General features: G+C 32.8%; 1 protein-coding gene across 6 annotated transcripts in view; it reads left to right on the top strand.

Moving 5' to 3' along the window:
- The window catches only part of TSC22D1 (TSC22 domain family member 1), a 113,796-nt gene that overhangs the window by 21,494 nt on the left and 66,946 nt on the right, over nt 1-25,356 (top strand). For 2 of the 6 annotated variants that reach the window (XM_045567239.1, XM_045567235.1), the window contains 2 exons: nt 9,075-9,231; nt 10,141-11,787. The exons of 2 other annotated variants lie outside the window; for them this stretch is intronic. In XM_045567239.1, coding sequence (XP_045423195.1) covers nt 9,075-9,231; nt 10,141-10,158 — 175 coding nt within the window. In that variant the 3' untranslated portion in view covers nt 10,159-11,787. Of the gene's footprint in view, nt 1-9,061; nt 9,232-10,093; nt 11,788-25,356 lie in introns of those variants that run through there. 2 more of the 6 variants (XM_045567236.1, XM_045567237.1) reach the window with 2 other exon arrangements.

Here is a 25,356-nt window from a genome sequence, read left to right as displayed (position 1 = left end):
GTGTGACCTTTGTAAATAAGTTAACCTTTCTAAGCCCAATTTCCTTACCTGTTATGTGGGAGTAATAGCTTCCCTTGCACTGTTGTTGGGAGTACGAAGGAGATAAGGTGTATAGTGCACCTAGCTCAGTTCATGGTAGTTCTGTAAATGGTGGCGCCTCTTATTACTGTGCCAAATAAGAGTGATTCCTCTCTTAAGCACTGCAAATTAAAATGGAAAGCTTTCCTACTAGTTCAGAGACTTTCTACATACTATATAGCCTTCTAAATCAATGACCCTGCACCTTTGTGACATTTGTGGTGCAATCTTTCTCACCTAGGATTCCATAAGAGAATTAATCCCTACAGGAAAAGAGTGACTCTCAGTTCTAAGAATGGTATATATCTAGTCCCACTATTATAGATGCATAAGCGAATAGTGAGTTCATTACCATGCAGTGGCGGTATCAGGGAGTAATTGTTTTGCTGAATCCCAGGCTGCTAGGACTGTGTTACATCTGACTATTTGAGAAGTGTTTTGAAATTCTTATATTCACAAAAACAAAAGTTGTTAAAAATCACCCTTTCCCATTTTTCTTAATGCCAGTGGAGAGTACTTAGAAGAAATAGAATGTCAGGTAGCAGTTTGTTAATACACCAGAATAGAACCATTACCCTAATCAAATGATTCTCAAACTTTTTCATTCTAAAGATTATTGTAGATGGGCCTTATGCCCTGAAGACTGACTGTTGTGTGCTGAGTCCCATTTGGAACTGAAAATTGTCTTCAGAATGGATGGGATTAATCTGTTTTTAATAAGATAAGTCAGTGTCTGGTTTTTAAGTTTTAAAGATTCGTTGAACTAGATTTTGAAATCTAGTATAAAATTTCAAAGCCAGTGTTTTTTGTAAGCTATCTGTAAATATTTAAAATATGTTAAAATTTAGCTCAGCTACAACATTAGTACAGAATATTATCTATTCTGGAACAAACTAAAGACTGTTCTCTGGGTAACAGAATTGAGTTTTGAATCCAGTTTGTTATTGCCAGGATATTATTTTAATCGTGTTTATAACAAATGATGACTTAAACTATAGCTATAATGTTTATATGAAGATAATAAAGCTCATTAAACTCTTTATTAAATTCTCATACATCTTAAAGAGTATATATATTTGTTAGGCAAGTGAATAGATATGTAACATGTAAACTAGTAATTCTAATTAGAAAAAAAAGCCCTTATCTTCTTTTTTGCAAATACTTAAAAGGTGAGAGGGATTTCTGATTACCACTTCAACATACATTTAGATATAGGCTTTTCAGGTTCGGTAGAAACATTTGTTCCTAGATTGTTTGTGTTGCTGATATTAAGTTGTTAACATTTTGCTATACTTTATTTCCAACTTTATTGTTTTGTCAAACTTTCATAGGTTGATAGAAATGGCAAAGCAAGTAACTGTCAGCTGATATGTTTAAATGAATTTGAAGGAAAGAGTATCAGAATTCTACTTAAAACAGAATGTTTGTTCTAACATTTTATCATACTAAATATTTAAGAAGAAGTAATTAGTTGTTAATCAAAATAATATGATTTGGAAAACTCTAAATTAGTTACAACTCAGGATCTTGGATCAGACTGGTTTGAATTTCCTGCTCTTCAGCTTACTGGGTGAGTAACTTTACTACTTTGTGCCTTAGTTTTCTTATCGGTAAAGTTGTGATGATAATAATATTGCTTATATCATAGGTTATTGTGAGAATAGAATGAGGCAGTATATATAAAATGCATAATACAAGCAGGGCACTGTAGTGCACGCCTGTAGTCCCAGCTGCTCAGGAGGCTGAGGCCGGAGGATTGCTTGAGCCCAGGAGTTCAAGGCTGTAGTGCACCATTATTACATCTGTGAATAGCTACTGCACTCTAGCCTGGGCAACATAGTGAGACTCCATCTCTTAAAAAAAGGCATAATACATTACTTGCCATATATACTCTCAGTAAATATTAAAAATTAAGGCAAAGTTATGAATATTTACTTTTAACCAACTTTATAGGTGAAGGTAAATTATTTGGTAGTTTTATCTTGAATTTTAGTAAAAAAAATAAGAGGGATATTTATGGCACTAAACTATTTCCTGTGGAAATTTTTAATGAAAAAAATTAGCAGAAAGTTTCTCATTTTTTATAATGCAGGAATAAAAATGATACATGATAATGTAAATTGGAAAGAACTTTTGCTTTTTTATCCACCTGTTTTCTATCACATGCTTGCTATAGTCTAGAGTTTTCATACTTGCTGTTTAACATAAACATTTTTCTCTGTTTGTAGGAGAGATTTTCTGTTTTGATCTCACATGTTTTCTGAACCAAAGATCTCTGTCTAGAGAATTGTTTACCAAAGAAATAAAACAACATAAGCCTATTACCATCTGATTTCTTTTCTGTTATTAGTATAGACCATGATGACATAATGACACAATGCTTTTTTTCTTTTTTTTTTTTTAAGATAGAGTCTCGCTCTATCTTAAGTCTCACTCTGTTGCTCAGGCTGGAGTGCAGTGGCTGGATCATAGCTCACTGTAGCCTTGAACTCCTGGGTTCTAATGATCCTCCTGCCTCAGCCTCCCAAGTAGCCATGACTACAGGTGTGTACCACCATGCCTGGCTATGTTTTTAAAAAAAATTTTTGTAGAGACAGGGTCTTGCTGTGTTGCCCAGGCTAGTCTTGAGCTTCTGGGCTCAAGCCATCCAGCCTGGGGCTACCAAAGTGAGCCACTGCACCTGGCCTAGGATTAGTTTTTAAAGACAGATGGGACTAAACTTTTCATTTGAATGAAAAAGAATGTAGATTTATATTTCCTTACTTCTCAGTGGATATTCTGTAGTGTCAAGTATGGAACCTTATTCAAGACCTTTTTTATTTTTTAACTTTTTATTTTGAAATAGTTTGGGATTTACCAAAAAGTTACAAAAATACAATATGCAGAGTTCCCATATACCTGTCACCTAGTTTTTTTTAATGTTCATATCTTATATAACCGTAGTACAAATGTAGAAATCAGGAAAGTAGTAACAGCTAATCTACAAACTTCTTTTGAATTTTGACTTGTCTACTTAATCATCTTTTTCTGGTCCCGAATCTAATCTAGGAACTAATAATATATTTAATTGTCTTGTCTCCTTAATCTTCTTCAGTCTAGGCCTATTCTTCATTCTTTCTTTGCCTTTCATGACTGACACATTTGAAGAGTACTGGGTAGTTAGATTGGCCCTCATTTTGTGTTTGATGTTTTCTCATGATCAGATTAAAATTATGCATTTTTGGCAAGGATGCCACAGAAGTGATAGTGTTTCTCTATCATTGCATTATATCAAGAGGTACATGATAATGATTCATCCCGTTACTGGTGATGTCATCTTGATCATTTGATTAAGGAGGGAGGTATCTGCCAGGTTTCTGAACTGTCAAGTTACTATTTTTCCCTTTGTAATTAATAATTGTCTTGCAGGGAGATATTTTGGTACTGTAAATATCCTGTTTCTCATCATACTTCTACCCATTAATTTTAGCATCCATTGATGACTCTTGCTTGTTCACAACCTTTTAAATTTAATTCTTTAACATCTTTTTGTTGTTGACCAGTACATCTTTTTTCTTGTCATAAGTGGATAATGACCCAAAGGAATTCATGTAAAGGCTGCTTAATTCATAAAACATAAATGTATTTCCTGCTATGGTCTTTTATATTCATCTTTTTCTAAGTGCACTTATTATGAATGTAGCACAACTCAAGATCCTAGAATAAAAAATGTAGTACAAAGACAATCTCTTTTTTCTAATACTTTATAGGTACTTAAAAATATGCTGGCTATTATAAGAATAAAGCCAAATGTTTTATAATAGCAAAATAAATAGGTGAAGAAGAGACTAGAGAGGTAAAAGTAATGGATGGAATAATTATGAAAAAAGTATTTGAGTAATTTAGAGATTTTCTTAAAATTACTTTTACTAATTTTTCTTTTTTGTCAGATGTACAAGCCTTTTTCATTCATAGGAGTCAGTGGCAAATTTAAACATTAACTGCCATGGGAATTGTATTTAACTCACGATAGTTTTTAGTCCAGGGCCCATGAAACATATGTAGCTCAGATGTCTCTTTACCTTGGGAGCCTCATGGTGCACAGGTAACTCATGCGGCCATGCTATGTAGCATACGTATTACGTGATGGGTGGGCCCTGGGCAAAACCACAGAAAACAATAAAAAAATAACAAATTTTTTATTAAATTAGAAAGGATTGTTTTGTTTTCATTCTGTTTTTATAATAAAACTCTGTGGCCCTAAGGAAAATTTTTTTTTTCTAGTGTGGCAGTCAATGTGTTTAAGCATTTTTGCGTTTATTCTTCTTGACCCTGAGGTTGCTTTTTTATCCATTTTTATAGTCAATATAATTTATGCAGATTATGTTTTTATGATTGCCATTTACCTTTATTCTGTAGTAGATTAACTGCTCTAAAAATATATATTTTGTGAGCTATTTCTTTTTCATCAGTTTACTTCTTCATCTTATACCTTAGTGGAGCATGAGATGCATTTGGGTTATCTATTGCTTGTCTTTTAATAAGTACTTGACATTTAAATCTAGTGGAGTAACTTGAATCCAGATAACATTTTTGGATGTTATATTTTCTAAAAAAATGAAAACATATGTTGATGATGGAATTAGGTTAGATACTGAGCTTTTAAAACATTCTAATAGTTACTTCATTGCAACTTCCTTCTCTTTTAGGAAATTGCTTCCCATGATAAGTGTGTATTCTTATGATGCCCTTGTAGTCCCTTAAATTTCAGGCTTTTTTCCCTATTTTTTTTTTTAAAGGTGTATCTGTACTTGACAACACATTCAAGATTTGTGGTTTAGAAGTAATCTTTTCCTCCAGAGTTAATATATATATAAATACCTTGGGTAACTAATTCTAAGGAATGTGGGGTTTTTTTTTTTTTTTGGTTCTGTTTCGGCCCATGATCTCTCACCTTTTGAAATTGAAAATTTGAAAACGGATGTTCTGGCAGTATCTGGTTTGTTTTCTTACTACTTTTAAATTTCTGAAAAAGGACATTAGAAAATATATAATTGGTGTTATAATCTGGCTAAAATTTGTACCACTTCAGGCTAATACCTTTGTTTCTGCTGACCATACTCAAACGTTAACCCTTGAAGCTGATGACTCCCAAAAAGAAATAGATCCATGAAAGTCATACTTCTGATAGTTTTTGTTTCCTTTAGGATTATAAAATTGAACTTTTTAATGTCTACATTAGGTATTAGCCACTTAACAGAATTCTCCTTTTCTTTTTTGTTTCTTGATCAATATTCTTTATTCATTTGTAAAAAACATTTACTGAGTTATCTAGTCAGTGTGCCAGGCACTTTTTTAGGGACTGGAGATACAAAGACACACTACTTCTATTAAGGATGTTCTTTTCTTCTTACTGCCAGCTGGGACTGTTGTGGACACTTAGAGGGACTTGTGAGAAATTTGTTTGCCTGTTGGAAATGCCTTAGAACCAGGGAGAATAAGTGATAAAAGATAAATCATAAAAAGATATTACATCATACTTCCAATTCATGTAGAATGTCTTGTTGATTTATGAACAATCCACAAATTTATGAACTAGCAAGTTCAACTTTAGTTATAGCACAAATGAGTAGAAATCGGTCTTTGTAGAAACACAGTACCTTCTAGTTCATTGCTTAAAAACAATTATGTGTAGCCTTCTCTTTGATATTAGAAATGCTTAAAACTAATAAGCTATATGCTTATTTAATAATTTACTATTGAGAACAAGTATTTCAAAAGTCTAATTTGATGTACATCTCATGAGAATTTTTTAGTGGCATTTATACATAAAATACTAAGATTTATTGTTTCAGATTTGACTATACTGGATTTTCAGTAAGAATCTTTAAAAATTTAAGTATTTATGGAAAATGTTAAAGTGGTTTTATTGATGTATTAATAGACCTATAATACCCATTTGAGGTAGTATCTCAGCATTGCTGATTTTGCTACCTTTGGTTTGAAATTTATTCTGCAGCGGTTGAAATACAAGTCCTGCAATAGAATACTTATTTTTCTCCCCCTCTTAAAATATCACGTAGAAGAATGCTGTTCATTAAAATACTTTAGGTAAAGTCCTACTGTGACATTCTTTTGACCCTCCATCAGTAATAATCTCACAAAGGCAGCTCTTTTTTGTTTGAGTGATGACCTCATTTTGACAGCGCCGCTAAGTTTTTCTATATAAATGATACATTATCAAATTCAGAGTCCTCATAAATTAACTCTTATAGCAAGAGGGATACCAGCTTCCCCCAATGATTTCAAAATAGTTTGTATTTAGAGAAATCTGTTTGTTTAGTCATTTCTGAGTATGTGTATTTTGGTTCTTAAGTCAAAATAAAGAAATTATATTCTGAAAGTGATCTGACTTGGGAGTTTATAATGGATCCATTTCTCTAGCCACTCTCATATTTAACTTGCCATGTAACCTGACTTAAAGACATTTGGTTTTTCAAATCTAAGCTTGTTGTTGTATTTTTAATATATATTCTGTGGTTTGTTGATAAATAAACCAGAGGTTTAGAGGTATTTAACTTAAAGCTTCTGCTGAAGGAGAAATTCTGAATTTAACCCAATATTAATCTGAGCAAGATATGATTTCTTGGGGGTTGTTTTTCATTTTCAAAGTGCAGTGGGCCTGTAAACTTTAAAAAAAATTATACCAAGTATATGTCCTATTTCAAAATGAACCTCTTTCTTTTTGCCTGTATTTTCACTCAGCTGTATGTTATTACTGATTAGTATTCAAGAACTGAAGGAAAACTGGGAAATTTGGAAAATCATATCCTATTTATAATTTCTAAATGTTTTTAACTGTTTCAAAGTTTTACTTAAATTTCATCAATTTGGAAATCTTAGATAATTTCCATGGTTTATATTGAGATATTATTAAACATGAAAAAATGATTTGTCAAGGAAATTGATTAGAAAAGACTAGAGGATGATTGTTTAATAAATAATGTTTAAATTACTTTTGTAGCACCTATTTGCGTCATTAGGTACAATGCAAATGTATATAAGATAGCTCTGTACTAATTTTAAGCCCTTCTCATCTATTAAATAGCCACCCTTTAACAGCTCCAGCTGTGGAATAGTTCATTAATCTATTTGGGTTTTTTGGACTCTCGAAAATACATAATTAAATTGCATTTCTTGAGCTATTCTGTATTCATATCTTTTTTCTAATTTGTGCTCCTTTTCTCTTTCCGCTCCTCATATACCTCCTCAATGTGATTATACTGTAAACTACTTTTTTTAGCCTACTTATCTAAAAATATAGTCTTTCTCAAAACTAAAAGACTTTAGGACTTAAAATCTATTGGAAACTTAAAATGAAAAAATAGCTGCCACCTAGGCACATAAAGTACATTCATAGTTATTTATTTAATACCTCTTGTTAGATGGCAATTTCACTTCCTTGACTTCTTTCAGATTTCTTTTTTCATTTCTTTCAATTTTTGGAAATGATAGATTTGATGGTTAAATTCATAGGTTTTCTTTTCTTAGGCCAAACAGTTTTCATTCTTATTTGTAAAGAATTAGATATATTTCTAAGCAGAAGGATTAGCTCATTCTTTTCATCTTCAGGCTTTTAAAAATATTTAGTCTAAATGTTGTTAGGTAATGGAATAACCATTCCTTTTCAGCTTTTGATATGTTTCCAAACTGGCTGACAGAGCCAGGAGGAAGTGAAAGCATTAAAATATACTAACTTTGGTTGGTTGCTACCTTCTTAGTGCTGAGGCTATAACCTTTGTTGGTTGATTGATAGAGAACAAGAGAGCACAATCCTCGTTCCACTAACAGGTAAGGAACCCTTGTGATAACCAGTTGGTGTGAGAGGGAGATTACTTGATGACATTTTTTTCTTAATTTATCCCAAAATATAACATGTCCCAGAAATAGGACACTGTGACTGACTATATTCCATAGAACAGGGATATGTAGCACCTTTATATTTAGCATAAGATTTGAAATTTAATAGGGATGTATCACTCTGTACCACAAAGTATAATTGATCTGTTTTCGAAAGGCAGCACTGTTAAAATTTATTGTGCAGTCCCTAAAACTTTAAATATTTATCTGCCTATCTTATTCTCCTTTCAGCTTTTCCTTGATCAGATGCTATGTGCTTTGAACTTCCTTCTCTTATTTACCTTATTCCTATAATAAAGCTAACTATTTTCTAGTATCTTTACCATCATCTATTATTTGGGTATGTCCTGCTGCTTTAATTTCTACATTATAGCCATTAATAATTATTCTTGGTCCTTCTTTACCCATACAAAATGATTATGCATTTTTAAAAAAGATTTTGAGTCTGTATTACTTAGGTCCACTATTCTGCCCTCCCAATTTTAAAGATGAATACTTGAGGAATAAACCTTTTCAGTGATAGTAGTCATAACTTTTGTGAAATGCAGGTTTAGTTTTATATTGCTATAATATGGGACTATAGCGTGATTAATTCTTTAATAAAGACTTGAAAACCAAGAACAAATTCAGCTTCTTAGACATTCCCAAAGTTTAGTAGCATTCCTGTTAATATACTTGAGTTTTCTGTTTCTTCCTTTCAATTCATCATCTTTCTTTGGTAGAAGAATTAACTGGGACACCTCCTTTGATATATCTGAGGTTGAGTGCCTTGTCCCTGTCCCTTAAGACAACTATGATCTTGTTCCCAGTTATAATTTGTTATTTTTTGACTCGGTCTTCCACTCGAAGTTGAGTGGTTTGTCACAGAGTGTGTTATGGCTTAGATTAATACAGGTCCCTTCTTAATAGTTACTGAGGATTTAGTCATTTGTGGTGACAGACTTCTAAAATTCAAATTAAGAAGACACTAAAGAAAGTATGCCCAAAGGTAGCTCCTTTTTATCCTGAGGATAAGCCATTACAAAATCAAATGACCAGAGAATGTAATTTCTTAATAAGAATTTTTTCTTAAATCTATATTCAGCTCTCTATTTCAGTGCTTCTCTCCTACCAGAGGTGCAAGGAGTGATCCTAGAACCACAGATACAGCCAAGACCACGGAGAGCTTTTGACGTCAGGGGTCCACTTTCTCCACTGAACCCTTGGAGGCAGAATATCCAGCTTCTGGAGAGAGTGGGAAAGGATAATAAACAAGTGGGTGCTTTCCATTATTTACTTGGGTTTATTTATAGATTGGAATGTCCTTCCATTGCCCATTTAATTCTGTTTGTAAACTCCTTGGGTTCATATAAGAACCAGGTGGGGCTGCAATCTGTTTACTTTTCTAAGAATGCTAACTAGTTTACTTTTCTATGAATGCTAACTAGTGCCTATTCAAAAAAGAGATCTTAAAGTTTATTTAATTTTCTCTCCAGATAATTAAGCAGTGGATTGTTTGGGGCACATGATCTGGTGAATGCCTGTGTAGTCCACAGGAATTTTAAAAAGGGAATATTTACCAGTTTTGGCCTTTATGGTATTAGTGGACTTCTAAGTGCTCTTTTATATTCCAGTAATTTAAAAGTTTTCTGTATTTCATCTTTGGGCAAGCTGGACATTTGAAATCTAATTTATATAGTCAGATGTCCAGGTGTTATCCTACCCTGTTAGTGAGAACTTTTTGGTCTTTTTCCTACCTTAAATGTTAGGACTTCGTATTAGATCTTTTAAAAGATACAATCATAGTACTGTTACGGTATTACTGTCAAATCTAGGCTTCATTCTTTAATAAAATAAATGTGAATGAATATAAGTTTCAGGATATAATATCCCTGAAAGCTATGATTAATATACTCAAAAGTAGTATTTTAGTCCCTAGGAATAATACTATTTGTGGCAAAAGAGCCTTTTCCTAGATTTTTCCCATGGCATTAAGATAGTTTTCTCTTAGTTTCTTTGATGCCAATGGTAGGATTTGATTGCAGGAAGTTCTTATCATCTACAGTGGGTAGAATGTGAACTTGTTGACTTTGGCAAGTTTTCATTTTTCCTTGGTGGATTCCTTCTGTGACTCCAGGTATCTTGATAATGGGAGACCGGTTTATTTGTTCTCTAATTGCCCAGATTTCTTTCAACTGGTAAAACATCATACTTCTTCAGCAAAAGGAATTCTTCTAGCAGAGCCTTCATGGATGATATCTCTCACACATGCCAGCACCTGCAGTTTGGAAGGCAGTGGTGAATGGATCCATGCAATATGTCTAGAAGACACAAGGATGAGCGAGCCACCTGATCTTGTCATTTATAAACTTTAAGATTTACTCTGGTTTATTCTTGGTCTGAAAATGGAAAGGCTCAAATAATGAAATAATTTTTTCAGATTGGAATTTTACATGGCCATGAAAATATTCCTTTCTATTCAGAAGACTGAAATAGAGGAAGCTTGAGAGACTCCTTTCTTTAAAAGTGGCTCTCTGTATCTATTTCACTTAAAAGATTTGTGAGATTGAACATCGCCTTAATGAAGTAGGCAGACTTTTTTTTTTATCTAAAGTAGTATAGGAAGTCCAAAACACTTAATGAAATAGTTTTTTTGTTGCCTGACACTGAAAGGAACTAGTACATAAAGGGTGAACTTTTTAATAATTCCAAAATTACTTTTCAATATTATCATATACTCTTTTAGCTCATCTTTGCTTGTCTTTAGGCTTATTATTTGTCAAATCAATAAAGATTCTAGTAGAGAAGTAGAGGAGACATCTTTCGAGATCAAAGTAGCTTTGTCTGTCTTCTAAAGTAATAAATACTTAGTAAACTTGAAGTATTTTCTGCACTGAGGGCATACTAAAGTTTGAATGATACTGTCTGTCATAAAGCAGTTTATAGAGCAAAGGCAGTTAGTATTAGAGTAATCCTGTAAGTGTGAATAAGTATTGCAGAATAGTTATCCAAGCTATCAATTAATTGATAGAAGTAGTTATCAAAATGTTTCTATTTCTCTCTCTAGTATCTATTAACTGGTCAGTCAAAATCTATTAAAGAAATTTTTAAAGTCGTCTGATACTGCCAGTTTTTTTCCTTTGGTGTAAATTTTAAAAATCAAAATCATAGATTTATTGTTATGGAAGCAACTAAAATGTTTTAGGAATCTCAAAGATTTTAGAAGCCACATTTGCTAGAATGTGGCCTTTAGTCTTTCTTGGTTATCTATGAGTACTGTGTTTTTCCTCATTAATTATAAATAAATTTTTGTTAGTACTTAAGTAAGTTTAAAAGATCAATTTGAACTAAAATTTCCCCAGAGAGCTCTGAATTCCAAAAAATGATACAGCTTTTTATTCCTGACTTATTTTTATTAAATGTTAATAAGACAGTTGGTTTATAAACACATATAAATTAAAAAACAACTATTCAACATTATAGAAAGAACTCAGGGAACTGAAAGTGAAATTCGCTCAGAAATTAAGTTAGTTGAGTTCTTTCAATCACAGTACAAACCAGTTTATGGCCTGTGAGATTATTAGCTTTTTGTTTCAGTTTTGAAGATGAAGAGTGATTTAATCTCTTAATCTTATGCTTTGATTAAATTTTAACTCTGTTCCTTAAAGTGTACAAAAGAAATATAAGTGCATTTCTATTCGTCTCATGCCACTAAACACTATTTAAGTGAAACTTTTTGTATACTGATGTAAAGTGATTTGTTTATTTAAACTTTTATTTTGATGCCTTTTCCGTTCAGAGTTTTTTTTATATTTCTTGTCATAATATGCAGTCCTATATTTTTCAGTGTTTATTTTATGAATATTAATATAATTAATATAAGCTATTTTTTTCTAGAATGACTAATTGTATGATATTGTATTATGTGATCAATTGAAAACTAATAAATATTTTCTCCATGAAAAAATGCACTTACTGAAAAATGGCTTATTTCTGTTTCAGGAGTAGAAAGTGAAAACTGCAACAGTATTTTAAAGTGTATTTTAATTTTATATGTCTTCCTCTGAGTACTTCTAAATATATATTCTATTCTGTATAATTTTTTGAGAAAAAACCTTTTTTAAACTATTAAAATGATTTTTCATGGGGTTACCAGGGAATGTATCAAATAGATCTATTAGTTTGTTTTTGCATTTTCCTGATTAGCGTTGTCTTAGCTTTGTTTTCAGAATTAGATATTTTTAGATGCAATTTTTGTATGTCAGTTTTGCAAGCCATTAAAACTCTCTTGAATTAATATTGTTAATGTCAGGAGTAATTTGGTCAAATCTTTTAAAGCTAGATTGATCAAAATACAACCTCTTAGCAGTTCGTTTACCCAGAAAAAGAACATTTGAAAATAATGGCTGATTGGAGAATTACCCAGTTCATGAGAGCTGTTAACAAGAGAAGAAAAATGTTTTGTATTTTAGTGTTCTACTTGTAACTGTAGGAGAAACCTTGACTTCAGAGTCTCTTACTTTTAATCTTATCGAGACAGCATAGAAAAGGGTAAAATTTAGTTTTAATGATGCCTGTCTTTACAGCTATATAAACTTACTAAATTGAAGCCACAGGAGAAATTTGCCTTTTCTGTGCAGGACCTGCTAGAAACAAGAGGATTCCTTATGGATTTGAAGAAAAGTTATATAAGAACTGGACTCCAAAAATTAAAAATAAACATTAAGATGGGGTCTTAGGAAAGAAGTAAAAATTGAATTAATGACAACCTTTGGGTTAAAATGAAATAATTTGGTTCCCCAAAGAAATTATACTCCAAAAAAAAAAAAAAGAATTATAAAAGGAAATTATGATTTAGAATAGCTATTGCATGGGTAATGGGGGAAAGGAAGCTAAAATTCTTGGCTTTGTTAACCTGGTAAGTTTGGAAAAAGATGAGTAAAGATTCTGTGAACAAAATTTTGGTTTTATGATTAAAGCTATTAAAAATATAAATATATTTCAATGGAAGGCTATATTTTACTTGAGTGCCAAAAAACTTAAAAGCTTTTCTTGTATGTATATAAAAGTGTGGGGGTTGGGGGTTAAAAAATATCCAGCACTGGAAACTTGAAAAATATTGCAAGAATAATGGTGAAATGAATTTTAAATTGGTAATTTTTTAAAACATGGACTCTTCCTTACATCACTAATAGCCTTCAAAATAAAAATGTTACGGAATAATGAGCTTGGCGCTTACCATTTTATCTTTGAGGTATAAGAACATACATAGGCTTGTGGTTTCACCAGCATTGATTATATTAACTATAGTATAAAAGTCTGTTTTGATTGTTCTTTAGTGAGGAAACAAAGGATTTTTTGGGTAGCTTCTGTTTTAAAAAATATCACAATCAATGTGACTACAAAGTACTGACCTCACAGCCTATTGTAAATATGTACACAAATCTTATTTTCCTTTACCGTATTAAAACAGTTGAGCAAAACATCAGTGCTTAGATGTCCTAAACAATTTCTTTATTTTTATTCAGGTATTTTTGTTTCCCATTTGAAAAGATTTTATATTAATTTAGTTCTAAAATGTAAAAGATTCATGTTTGGAAAATAAGCACATAGGTGCTCTGGGGATTTTTTCCTGACAACATGTACATCGAAGGTAATTAGATTACTGCAGTAAAAATGTTAGGGAACTTTGAAGGTATGCATCGGAGTTTTCAGGAATTATGAACAAAGGGATCTCTGCTCAAGAGGTAAGGTATGGCATAGGTAGAAAAATGTTGAAAGTATGTTCACTGTGATGTCTGATAAAGTAAACTAAACAGATGCCCGTGGATTTTCAGATGTATGTAGAATTAGAGAAAAAACTCTCCCAGAGGAGAGAAATTGATAAACCACAAATTTGTTTTTGTATGGCTTTCAAGTGCATTTAGAAACATATTCACAAACATTCTACCCTTGGTGTACGTAGCCTCTGATATTCTCAGGTATCCACTACCCTTGCTCTTCTAGTGTTTATGATCCATGTTTAACTTAGTATTTCTCAAACCTAAGCACTATAAAAATATAGTAGTTTGCATAGAAAGTTGAGTATGTATTTCATGAGATTATTACCTAAGTTTATTTTGGCTGTGGATGCCTATTTTTATTAAATGATACCTAGAACTTAGAAAACAATCGCTTGACTAATTTTTATTTTGGTTTGAGAAATTAATTCAAGGTATTTTATAAACACACTGTAACTCAGGAATCTTTTATTAAAGGTTAAAAATAATGTTGCCTAGTATATAAAATCATTGAAACGAAAATGTTATTTTATAAGGAATATTAAGTAGGTTCAAATTGTTGAGTGTTAGTATGTTACTTAGTATATCTTGAAACAAAGAAAAATGCAATATTGACTATGGATAAGATAGAAAATGGATTAGGATTTTTTTTCTAGAATTACTAGTATACTTTACTCAGGATAATGTAGAAAACAGTCTTTCGTCATATTGTTGAATTTTTTTTTATAAGAACTGCTTGTAGACATTTGGCTTTTACTTAGAATAATTTGCTGTTAATTCACTTTCCCCTTTATGTTAATGATGATGTGAATTATTGATAGAACTTACCATTTTATGCACTAGCTGCTTCCATGTTTGGAATACTCTTATAGTAAGAAGTTGATCCAGAATTTGCTCTTGTGCCATGTTTTATTTGAAAATTACCTTACAATTTTCTAGTTTAGCACCCTCATTTTACATGTAATTGATGTCCAGAAATACCACATACATTTCTAGTATCATACTGTTTTTAAACAAATTATCTTTAGGACTCACATCTCTTGACTACCAGCTCAGAGATACGTACCCCTGTACTACCTCCTCTGTTGATCCTAGTTCTGGACAACAGAGTGTGTCTGATCCCTTTCAGATACGACAGTTTTTGAGGTTACTATTAATTCCCCATGAATTCCAAGCCCAAGTTTAATCCCTATGTTCTTTTTTTTTTTTTTTTTTTTTGAGACAGAGGCCCGCTCTGTTGCCCAGGCTAGAGTGCCATGGCATCAGCCTAGCTCACAGCAACCTCAAACTCCTGGGCTCAAGCGATCCTCCTGCCTCAGCCTCCCGAGTAGCTGGGACTACAGGCATGTGCCACCATGCCTGGCTAATTCCCCATGTTCTTAACTCTTATTCATGTGGCATGGTTTTGAGGTCCTAAAAGGTTTTGTATATGTTCTCTGAACATAATTCAGTTTCTTTTAGTGTGTGTCACTGAAACAACACATTACAGATGTGTTCTCCCTGGGCTATTGCTACACATGGCCTTATGTTGTGATTGGCCCTGGAATCTCATACCACTTTGTCCTTACATATTTATCCAGTAAGTTGGGTGCTTAATTTTATGGATATTGAGATTCTCCTAGGCAAAGAAATAATACAGTGATAATGCAAAATATTTTGTTTCTAAAAATCAGGCTAGTAGTCTGTTTTATGCAAAGTCTGTATGATGTGCATCCTTTAGTAAAGGAAATTGACTCAATGTTAACAGAACCTTGAGAAATCATAGATACAAAAGTGCAATCTCTGTTTAAGTTACTTTTGGTTTGCTTAATTCTGACTTAACTATAAATTCTATACTAAATGATCTGTGTAATATAAAATGTTGTTTTTCAGGTTGTACTTAACTAATTTAAAGGTAATCAAGCCTGTTGGAGCCAAATGGTTGCCATATGACTGGCATTGAGAAGAAAATAAACTTGTGTTTAGTAACATAATTAAAATTAGTGGAAAAGTTTGGGAAATACACCAAACGGCAGAAGATGGTAAAGAAGTAACCCAGGAAGTCTTGAGAAAGTGGCCTAAGTTATAATGCAAGCATAGTCTTGTGTTACGTCTTGAAATATAGTGCAAACACTCTGCTGTAGCAACATTGTTTTGGTATAACAGTATTTTTAATTGCCATTTCAAACATTGAGCTTTTTTCCCCTCAAATCTTAAAATGAGCTCCAGGAAGACAGGAGGTATCTATTTAGTGATTACATATACACCTAAGGGTACAAGTACCTCTGAGAAACACTGGTTAAGAATAGGGTGTATTCTGTCTTCCCTGAGTTAGAAAAAATTTTGAGGAAAGTAAGGAAGAAAAGAGCAAACATTTATATGTCTACTCTGCACCTTTGCTAGGTGCTTTACATATATTTATCTAATTGAGCTTAGCTAACCTGTGAGAAAAGTGATCATTTTTCCATTTTACACATAAAGATGCTGAAACTCAGAGGTTATGAAGTCTGCCCAACAGCATGTAATCATAAGTGATGAAGAGAGCATTTGAAAGCAGATCTATTGATCTAAAGAATTTATTAGACCATTGCCAAATATTTCTGCCAAAAGAATGCCTATTCTCAGGAAAATTTCATATAGAACCTCAGTGTCTAAAGTAGGGAAAAAAAGGGTTATTTTACTTAGTGTGCAGTTTTAAATAGACTTTTTAAAAAGAGCAGTTTTAGGTTTATAGACTAACTGATCAATAAAAGCAGAGTTCCCATTTAGCTCCTTCCCTCTCACATAGTTTTTCCTGTTACCATCTTGCATTAATGTGGTACTGTTTTTTTTCCAACTTACCACTTAGAGTCAGCTAATCTGGTACATTTGTTAGAACTGATGAACCAGTATTGATATATTATTAACTAAAGTCCGTAGTTTACATTATGGTTCACACTTTGTGTCATAGTTTTATGGGTTCTGCCAAATACATGTCATGTATTCACATTACAGTATCATAGGGAATAGTTTTTAACTGCCCTTCCTATTTGATTGATTGCTGGATCATATGTTAAGCCAATGCTTACCTTTGTAATACAGAGACTGCCAAACTATATAACAAAGTGGTGGTACCATTTTGAATTCCCACCAGCAATGAGTATACGTTGCCACCAACATTTGCTGTTGTCAGTGTTTGATTGGAGCCACTACTAAAGAGTGTATAGTGGTATCTCATTGTTTCAATTTATAATTACCTAATGATGTTGAACATGTTTTCAAATACTTTCCATCTCTATTAATCTGCGATACCTGCTCAAATTTTTTTTATCCATTTTTACAATCAGTTGTTTTCTTGTTTAGTTTTAAGAGTTCTTGGTATATTTTGGATACCAGTCCTTTATCAGATACGTGTTTGGCACATATTTTCTCCCAGGCTGTGGCTTGTCTTTTCATTCTCCTTATAGTGTCTATTGCAGAAGTGAAATTTTAATTTAATAAAGTCTGCCTTATTTTTTCTTCAATGGGTCATGATTTTGGTGGTGTATCTAAAAATTCATTGTCAAATCCAGGGTCACCTAGATTTTCTCCTGTGTTTTCTTTACAAATGTGTTTTTCCCCCTTCTTTTTATTAATAGTTTTGTTTTGCATTTAGATCTGTGGCCCATTATTTTGAGTTAATTTTTGTGAAAGATGTAAGGTTTGTGTTTAGATTTTTTTTCTTTTACCTTTTTTTGGTTAAGAGGGGGACGTGTGATGTCTAGTTGTTCCAGGACCATTTGTTGAAGGCTATTCTTTCTCCACTGATTGCCTTTGCTCCTTTTTTTTTTTTTTTTCAAAGGGTCGATTCACTGTATTCATATGGTTCTGCCTCTGGGCTGTCAATTCCATTCCACTGGTGTGTTCTTTCGCTAGTACTGTATTGTCTTGAATATTGAAGCTTTTCAGAAAGTCTTGAAGTTTGGGTAGTTTAAGTCCTCTGATTTTGTTTTTCTTCAGTGTTTTGCTGAGCATTCTGGATCTTTTGCTTTTCCATATAGACTTTGAAATTAGTTTGTGTATATCCATAAAATAACTTGCTGAGATTTTTGATTGGGATTGCATTGAATTCTAAAGATCAAGTTAGGAAAAACTGGCATCTTAATATTGAATCTTCCTATCCATAAGTATGGAATATTGCTCCATTTATTCAAATCTTTGATTTTTCATTAGCATTTTTTTAGTTTTTTCTTCATATAGATCTTAGATCATATTTTATTAGATTTATACCTAGGTATTTCATTTTTTTGGTGTTAATGTATATAATACTGTTTTTAATTTCAAATCCTAATTGTTCACTGCTGGTGTATAGAAAAGCAATTGACTTTTTTATGCTAACTTTGTATTCTACAGCTTTGCTATAATCACTTATTAGTTGGCAGGAGTTTTTTCATTGATTCCTAGGGATTTTCAACATACACAGTCATGTTATTTGTGAACAAAGTTTTATTTATTCTTTTCAGTGTCTATACCTTTCTTGTCCTCTTGCTTATGGCACTAACTAGCTGGGACTTTCTAGTATAATGTTGAGTAGGAATGGTGAGAGGAGACATCCTTGTTCTGTTTCCAGTATTTGGGGGAAAGCATCTAGTTTCTCACCAGTAAGTATGATGACATCTGTAGGTTTTTTGTAGATATTCATCATCACATTGAAGCTTTCTTCCTGATTTGCTCAGTTTTTAATTGTGAGTGGATATTGGATTTTGTCAAGTGGTTTTTCTACATTTATTTATATGATCAGATGATTTTTCTTTAGCTTGTTGGTGTAGTGGATTATATTAGTTGATTTTTGAATGTCAAACCAGCCTTGCATCCATGGACTAAATTGCACTTGTCATGGTATAGAATTCTTTCTATTTATACATTATCAGATTTGATTTGGACATATTTCATCGACAACTTTTGCATCAATGTTCATGAGAGATATTGGTTTGTAATTTTCTTGTATTGTCTTTGTCTAATTTTGGTATTAGGGTAATACGGGCCTTATAAAATGAGTTAGGAATTGTTCCCTGTTTTAACTTTCTCAAGAGATTGTAGAGAATTGGTATCATTTCATTAAATGGCAGTGAGTTCTGCCAAATATTTAATGGGCCTAGTACTTTCTGTTTGGGAAGATTATTAATTATTGATTGAATACCTTTAATAGATATAGACTTATTCAATTTATCTGTTTCTTGTATGAGTTTTATTTGGTAAATTGTATCATTCAAGGAATTGGTCCATTTTATCTAAGTTATCAAATTTATGGGATAGAGTTGCTTATAACACTATTTATTATACTTTTAATGCCCATGGGATTGGTAGTGATGGTACGTCTTTCATTTGTGGTATTTTTTGTGTCTTTTATTAGTTAGCCTTGCCAGATGTTTATCAATTTTTAGAGAACTAGATTTTAATTTTATTGACTTCTTTTCCCCTGTATTTGCCTGTTTTCAGTTTCATTGATTTCTGATCTAATTTTTTTCTTCTGTTTGCTTTAGGTTTATATTGTCTGTCTCTAGATTTCCTAAGGTGGAAGTTTAGATTATTAATTTTGGGTTTTCTTTCTTTCTAATATATGTATTGCTGTAAATGTCACATTAAACACTGTTTTTGTTGCATTTCAAAAATTTTGAAAATTTTATTTTCATTTAGTTTGAAATATTTTGAAATTTCTTGAGACTTTTTCTTTAACCCATGTGATATATTTAGAAGTGTTTTAGTATTTTTAAGTATGTTGGAGTTTTTAAAGTTACCTGTAAATATTTGGTATGTATTACTGATTTCTATTTTAATTCTACTATGGTCTAAAAGCATGGTTTGTATTCTTTTACATTTTTTGTTACATGGTTTTTGTTGTTGTTTTTCGCCCAGAACATGGTCTATCTTGGTGAATGTTCATGTAAGCTAGAGATGATTTTGTATTTTGTTGTTGGATGAAGTAGTCTATAGATGTCAGTTAGATCTGGTTGGTTGATGGTGCTGTTCAGTTCAGTTTTGTTCTCAACGATTTTCTGCCTGTTGGATCTGGAAATTCCTGATAGAGGGGTGTTTAAGTCTTTAACTATAATAGTGGATTTGTCTGTTTCTGCATACATTTCTGTCAGTTATTGCCTCACATATTTTGATGCTCTGTTGTTAGGTATATACATATTAAGGATGGTTGTGTCTTCTTGGAGTATTGATTTCTTTATGATGATTAATACTCCTCTTTGTGATAATTTTCCTTGTTCTGAAGTCTGTCTGAAATTAATGTAGTGATTCCTGCTTTCTTTTTATTAGTGTTAGCGTGGTATATCTGTCTCTATCCCTTTACTTCTAATCTGTATTTTTGTATGTAAAGTGGGTTTCTTGTAGACAACATACAGTTGGGTCTTTTATTTTTTTAATCCACTTTCATAGTTTCTGTCTTTTAATTGGTAATTTAAACTGTTCATATTTAAAGTGATTATTGGTACAGTCGGATTAGTATCTATCTGGTTTGTCAATTTTCTATTCATTGCCTTCATTGCCCTTTTTTAAAATTTATTTTGCCTTCCACTCTTTTTTGCTTTTTCTAGTGTTAATTGAATATTTTATATAATTCCATTTTTTTTCTTCTCAGCATATCAGTTATATGTTTTTTAAAGATTTGGTTTAGTTTTTGCCCTAGAGTTGGCAATGCAGTATCCATTTATGACTAATCCATGTCTTCAAATAACATTTAATGCTGCTTCATGGCTAGTGCAGGTACCTTTTAACAAGAGTATTCGTAGTTCCTCCCTCCCATCGTTTATAACATTGGTATTCTTCATTTTACTTTATTGTAAAATGTAATCACCCAATATATTGTTGCTGTCATTATTTTGAACAATCTTATATGTTAGATCAATTAAAATTTTCTTAAATAAAAGTTTTGTTTTACCTTCTATTCCTCTCTAATCCTTTTTCTTTCTTTTTGTAGATCTCTGATCTGTATTATTTTCTTTCTCAGAAGAACTCTTTTAAACATTTTTTTTCAAGACAGGTGTAGTAGTGACAAATTCCCTGCATTTTTGTTTTGCCTGAGAAAGTCTTTTTTTCTTTTTTACTTTTCAATAATTTTGCTGCATACAGAATTGTAGGGTGCTATTTTTTTCTTTTTACACTTTAAATCACTCATCTCCTAGCTTGCATGGTTTCTGGAAAAATGTCTGATGTGATTCTTAACCTTATTCCTCAATAGGTAAGGGTCTCCTTCACCACCACCTGGGACTTCATTCAAGATTTTTCTTTACCTTTAATTTTCTGCAGTTTGAATATGGCATGCGTATGTGTAGATTTTTTCATATTTATTCTATTTTATGTTCTCTGAGCTTCCTGCATCTGTGGTTTGATATCTGTCATAAATGTTGGAAAATTGTCAGCCATTATTTCTTTAAATACAGATGATCCTTGACTTATTATGGTTTGGCTTACAGTGTTTTGACTTTACCATGTTGAGAAAGCAATACATGTTCAGTAGAAACTGTACTTCTATTGTTATGCTGGGCAGTGGCAGCAAGCCCCAACTTCTAGTCAGCAACGCGTTTTGGCTTAAAATATTTCCACTTAAAATGGGTTTATCAAGACATAAGTTGAGGAACATCTTTATCTGTTTCTTTTTTTCTTTTCCTTCTTGGATTCCCATTTTGTGTACATTTTACCTTTTTAAATTGTTCCACAATCTTGGGATATTCTGTTCCTTTTTATTTTTTCTGTGCTTTTCAGTTTAGAAAGTTTTTATGGACATATCTTTAAGGTCGCTGATTCTTTCTTAGGCCGTGTCCTATCTACTGATGATCCTGTCAAGTGCATTCTTCATTTATGTTAACTGTGTTTTTTATTTTTAGCACTTCTTTTGATTCTTATATTTTTTTGAGACAGAGTCTTGCTCTGTCACCCAGGCTAGAATGCAGTGACATGATCATAGCTCATTGTATAATAATTCCAACTCCTGGGCTCATGCAATCCTCCTGCCTCAGCCCCCCAGGTAGCTAGGACTACAAATGTGTGCTAATTTTTAAAAAGTTTTGTAGAAACTGAGTCTTTCTGTGTTGCCCAGCCTGGACTCAAACTCCTGGCCTTAAGTGATCCCCCCACCTTGGCCTCCCAAAGTGCTGGGATTACAGGTGTGAGCTGCTATGCCTGGCCCATCTTAGAGTTTTCATCTCTCTGCTTACATTACATTGGCATGTTGTTTACTTTTTCCTTTAGAGCCCTTAGTGTATTAGTAGTTATTTGAAATTGTAGGGCCTAATAATTGGAAAACACCTGCCATATCTGAATCTGATTTTGATGCTTGTTTTGTATTGTCAGACTGTTTTTTAACCTTTTTGCATGCCTGTAAGTTTTTTTTTTTTTTTTTTTTTTGTCAAAAGCTAGATATTATGTATTGGGTGAAAGGAACTAAGATCAGTAGGCCTTTAGTAGTGTGAGGTTTTATATTGATCTGGCTAAGGTTTAGTCTATGTTTACTGTTTGCTATAGGTGTCAGAGGCTAAGATTTCCTGTAGTGTCTGATTTTATCTACTCTGTTGTCTTTGGGTTTCTCTAGAGACTCCTTTTTAAATAGAGCCTGAGCCTTGCCATTCTTTCAGTTGTAATTCCCTGTTATTATACAGAAGCCCTATTGGTGTGGTGGTATGAGGTGGGGGAGGAGAAGTATTCTGTAGTACTATGATTAGGTCTTAGGTTTTTAGTGGGATAGTACCCCTGGGCTTTCACCTTCATAAATGCTTTTTACGTTTTTTTCCCCTTTAGGTGGGACAGGAAAGCTAGAGAGCCCTTGTGGAGTTGAGTATATTTCCCTTCCTCTATTTGGTTAGGCTTTGGTATAACCCATGTTGGTTGGCCTCTGGTAAAATAGTTTTCCTTAAGGGCAGTCCTTTGCTAAGGATGACAGAATGCCCTGGGGATATTTGAACATGGTTACTTTTCCCATCCTTTCTCTTTTTTTGCCCTAAAAACCTAATGGGACTTCTGGAGTTAAAAATCATGGAGCTGTGATTTGCTAGAATTGTTTATCCGTGAAGCTAATAACTAATCCACACTCAAGACTAGCAATTAATTATCCTTTAAGTTTTTCTACCAGTTGTTGGCTCCAGGAGTGGTTTCTCCTTCTGATAAGCTGTGATTATTTTGTATTTGCTTGTTTCTCCAGTTTTGGGAGCAGCAGTTTGATCTGTGACTTCAATTCTCTGATGGATCTAAGAGGGTTGTTGATGTACAGGTCAGCTTTTTTCTTGTTGTGTGGACAGAGGTGACAATTATACTTGTTAAACTAGAAACTGGACATCAGTATGCATTTTTAAAATGTTTGAGTTTGCCTTCAATTTAGGTTGAGTCCTAACACTTAGGGGTCTGTTGCTCTTACAGGAGTTTTCTAAGCCACTATAGTTATTTGATTCATTCAATCTTTATTGAGCATCTACTTACTAAATTTCATGCATCTTTCCAAGCGTTGGAAATACTAAGATGCTTCTACTCTCATACTTCTTTTTTCAAAGGCTCTTTTTCATTGTTCTCTAGAGCCTGGATCTCTTATATCTTATTAAAGATTTTGTGCCCTTAGTATTTTTTCTCTTTCTTCTATTAGCAAATCTTTTTCTCTTCTAGATCATTCCCATGAGTATCTAATTATGCTTTCATGTATCATCTTAAGGAAACCACCTTGACCCTTTCCCCATACTCTAACTTCTGCAATCTCCACTCACTTTCATTACCAAGATTTGTCTACTTACATTGTCACAATTTTTCACATTTTATTTACTTTTCAATCTATTCCATTCTGCTGTTGCTTCTAATACCAGTATGAGTGCTCTTGTCAAAGTCATCAGGAGACTCCCTGTTGCCAAATCCAGTGGATACTTACCTGCTCCTTCTTAACTTGACCTTTTAACAGAATTCAATGTAATTGAACACTCCTAACTTCTGACAATACCCATTTTTTGGCTTCCATAAGTCCATGCACTTCTGATTTTCCTCCCAGCCTTTAGTTTTTAGTTGCTGCTGCTCTTTCTCAATATTTTATGCGACCATGAATGTACTTCAAAGCTCAGTTCATGAAGTTTTTCCTTAACTGCTTCTCCCTTACACTTAGATGGTCTTCTCCATTCCAATGGCTTAACATGTTTTCTTTTGTTAACCGCCCCAGGTACCTTCTCAAAGCACCAGTCTTGATATCCCCCTGGATAAGTAAAAAAAAATAAATAAATAAAAATAACATGTCTGACCCTGAACTATTTTACTCTTAGTCTTCCTAATCTCAGTACAGCTATTAATACCTCCCCTTCCCTCTGCAGTTTCCCCTATTAACATCCTACATTACTGTGGTACATTTGTTGTAATTAGTGAACCAATTTTGATACATTAAAGTCAGTTTATATTGAGGTTCACTTTTTGTGTCATACAGTTGTATAGGTTTTGCTAAATGCATGTCATGTATCAATCATTATGGTATCTTAGAGAATATTTTTACTACCTTTAAAAGATACCCTATGTTCCACATAGTCATCCTTCCTTACCCTAACCTCTGGCAACCACTAATCTTACTGTTGCTAGTTTTGCCTTTCCTAGAATGTCATGGAGTTGGAATCGTACAAAGGCTATAGCCTTTTCAAACTGGCTTCTTTCACTTAGCAATATGCAGTTAAGGTTTTTCCATGTCTTTTTTGTGACTTCAGAGCTCATTTCTTTTTATCATTGCATATACAGTATCTACCACAGTTTGTTTATCCATCACTAATTAAGGGACATTTTGGTTGCTTCTAATTTTTGGCAGTTACAAATAAAGCTCTGCAAACATTCTTATGCAGGTTTTTGTATGGACATAAATTTTCAGCCTATTTGGGAAAATACCTATTCATGTAATTGCTGGATCATATGGTAAGGCTATGCTTCGCTCTGTAAGAGACTGCCAAGCTGACTTCACACCAGCAATGCATGTGAGTTCTCTTGTTCCATGTTCTCATCAGCATTTGGTGTTGTCAGTGTTTGATTGTAGCCACTCTAATAGATGTGTAGTGGTATCTCATTGTTTTAATTTGCAATTCCCTAATATACTAAATATATGATGTTAAATATCTTTTCATATACTTATTTTCCATGTGTATTGTGGTGTCTGCTCAAATCTTTTTCCCATTTTTGAAATCAGTTATTGTTGAATAAATATTCTTGGTATATTTTGGATAGCAGTCCTTTATTAGATATGTGTTTGACAAGCCCAGTCTGTGGCTTTTCATTCTTTTAACAGTGTCTGGCAGAGGAGAAAATTTTTAATTTTAGTGAAGTCTACCTTAATGTTTTCTTTAATGGATCATGATTTTGGTGGTCTATCTAAAAACTTAGTGCCAAACCCAAGGTTTTCTCCTGTGTTGTCTTCTACAAGTTTTATAGTTTTGAGTTTTGCATTTAGAATTATGATGCATTTTGACTTAACTTTTATAGAAGGTGTAAAGTCAGTGTTAAAAGAGACATCTTTGCATATGGATGTCCAGTTCTTCCAGCACCATTTGCTGAAAAGGCAACTTTTTTTCTCTACCTAATTATCTTTGCTCCTTTGTCAAAGGTCAGATTTACCTCCTAAATCTCTCTCAACCCTGTTCACTTCTCTTCATCTCCATTATTGACCTCTTCTCCAAGC

This window comes from Lemur catta, chromosome 13, assembly GCF_020740605.2.
Source record: "Lemur catta isolate mLemCat1 chromosome 13, mLemCat1.pri, whole genome shotgun sequence".
Lineage (NCBI taxonomy): Eukaryota > Metazoa > Chordata > Mammalia > Primates > Lemuridae > Lemur > Lemur catta.
Note: the sequence above shows the minus strand (reverse complement) of the source record. Positions and strands in the feature narration are given on the sequence as shown.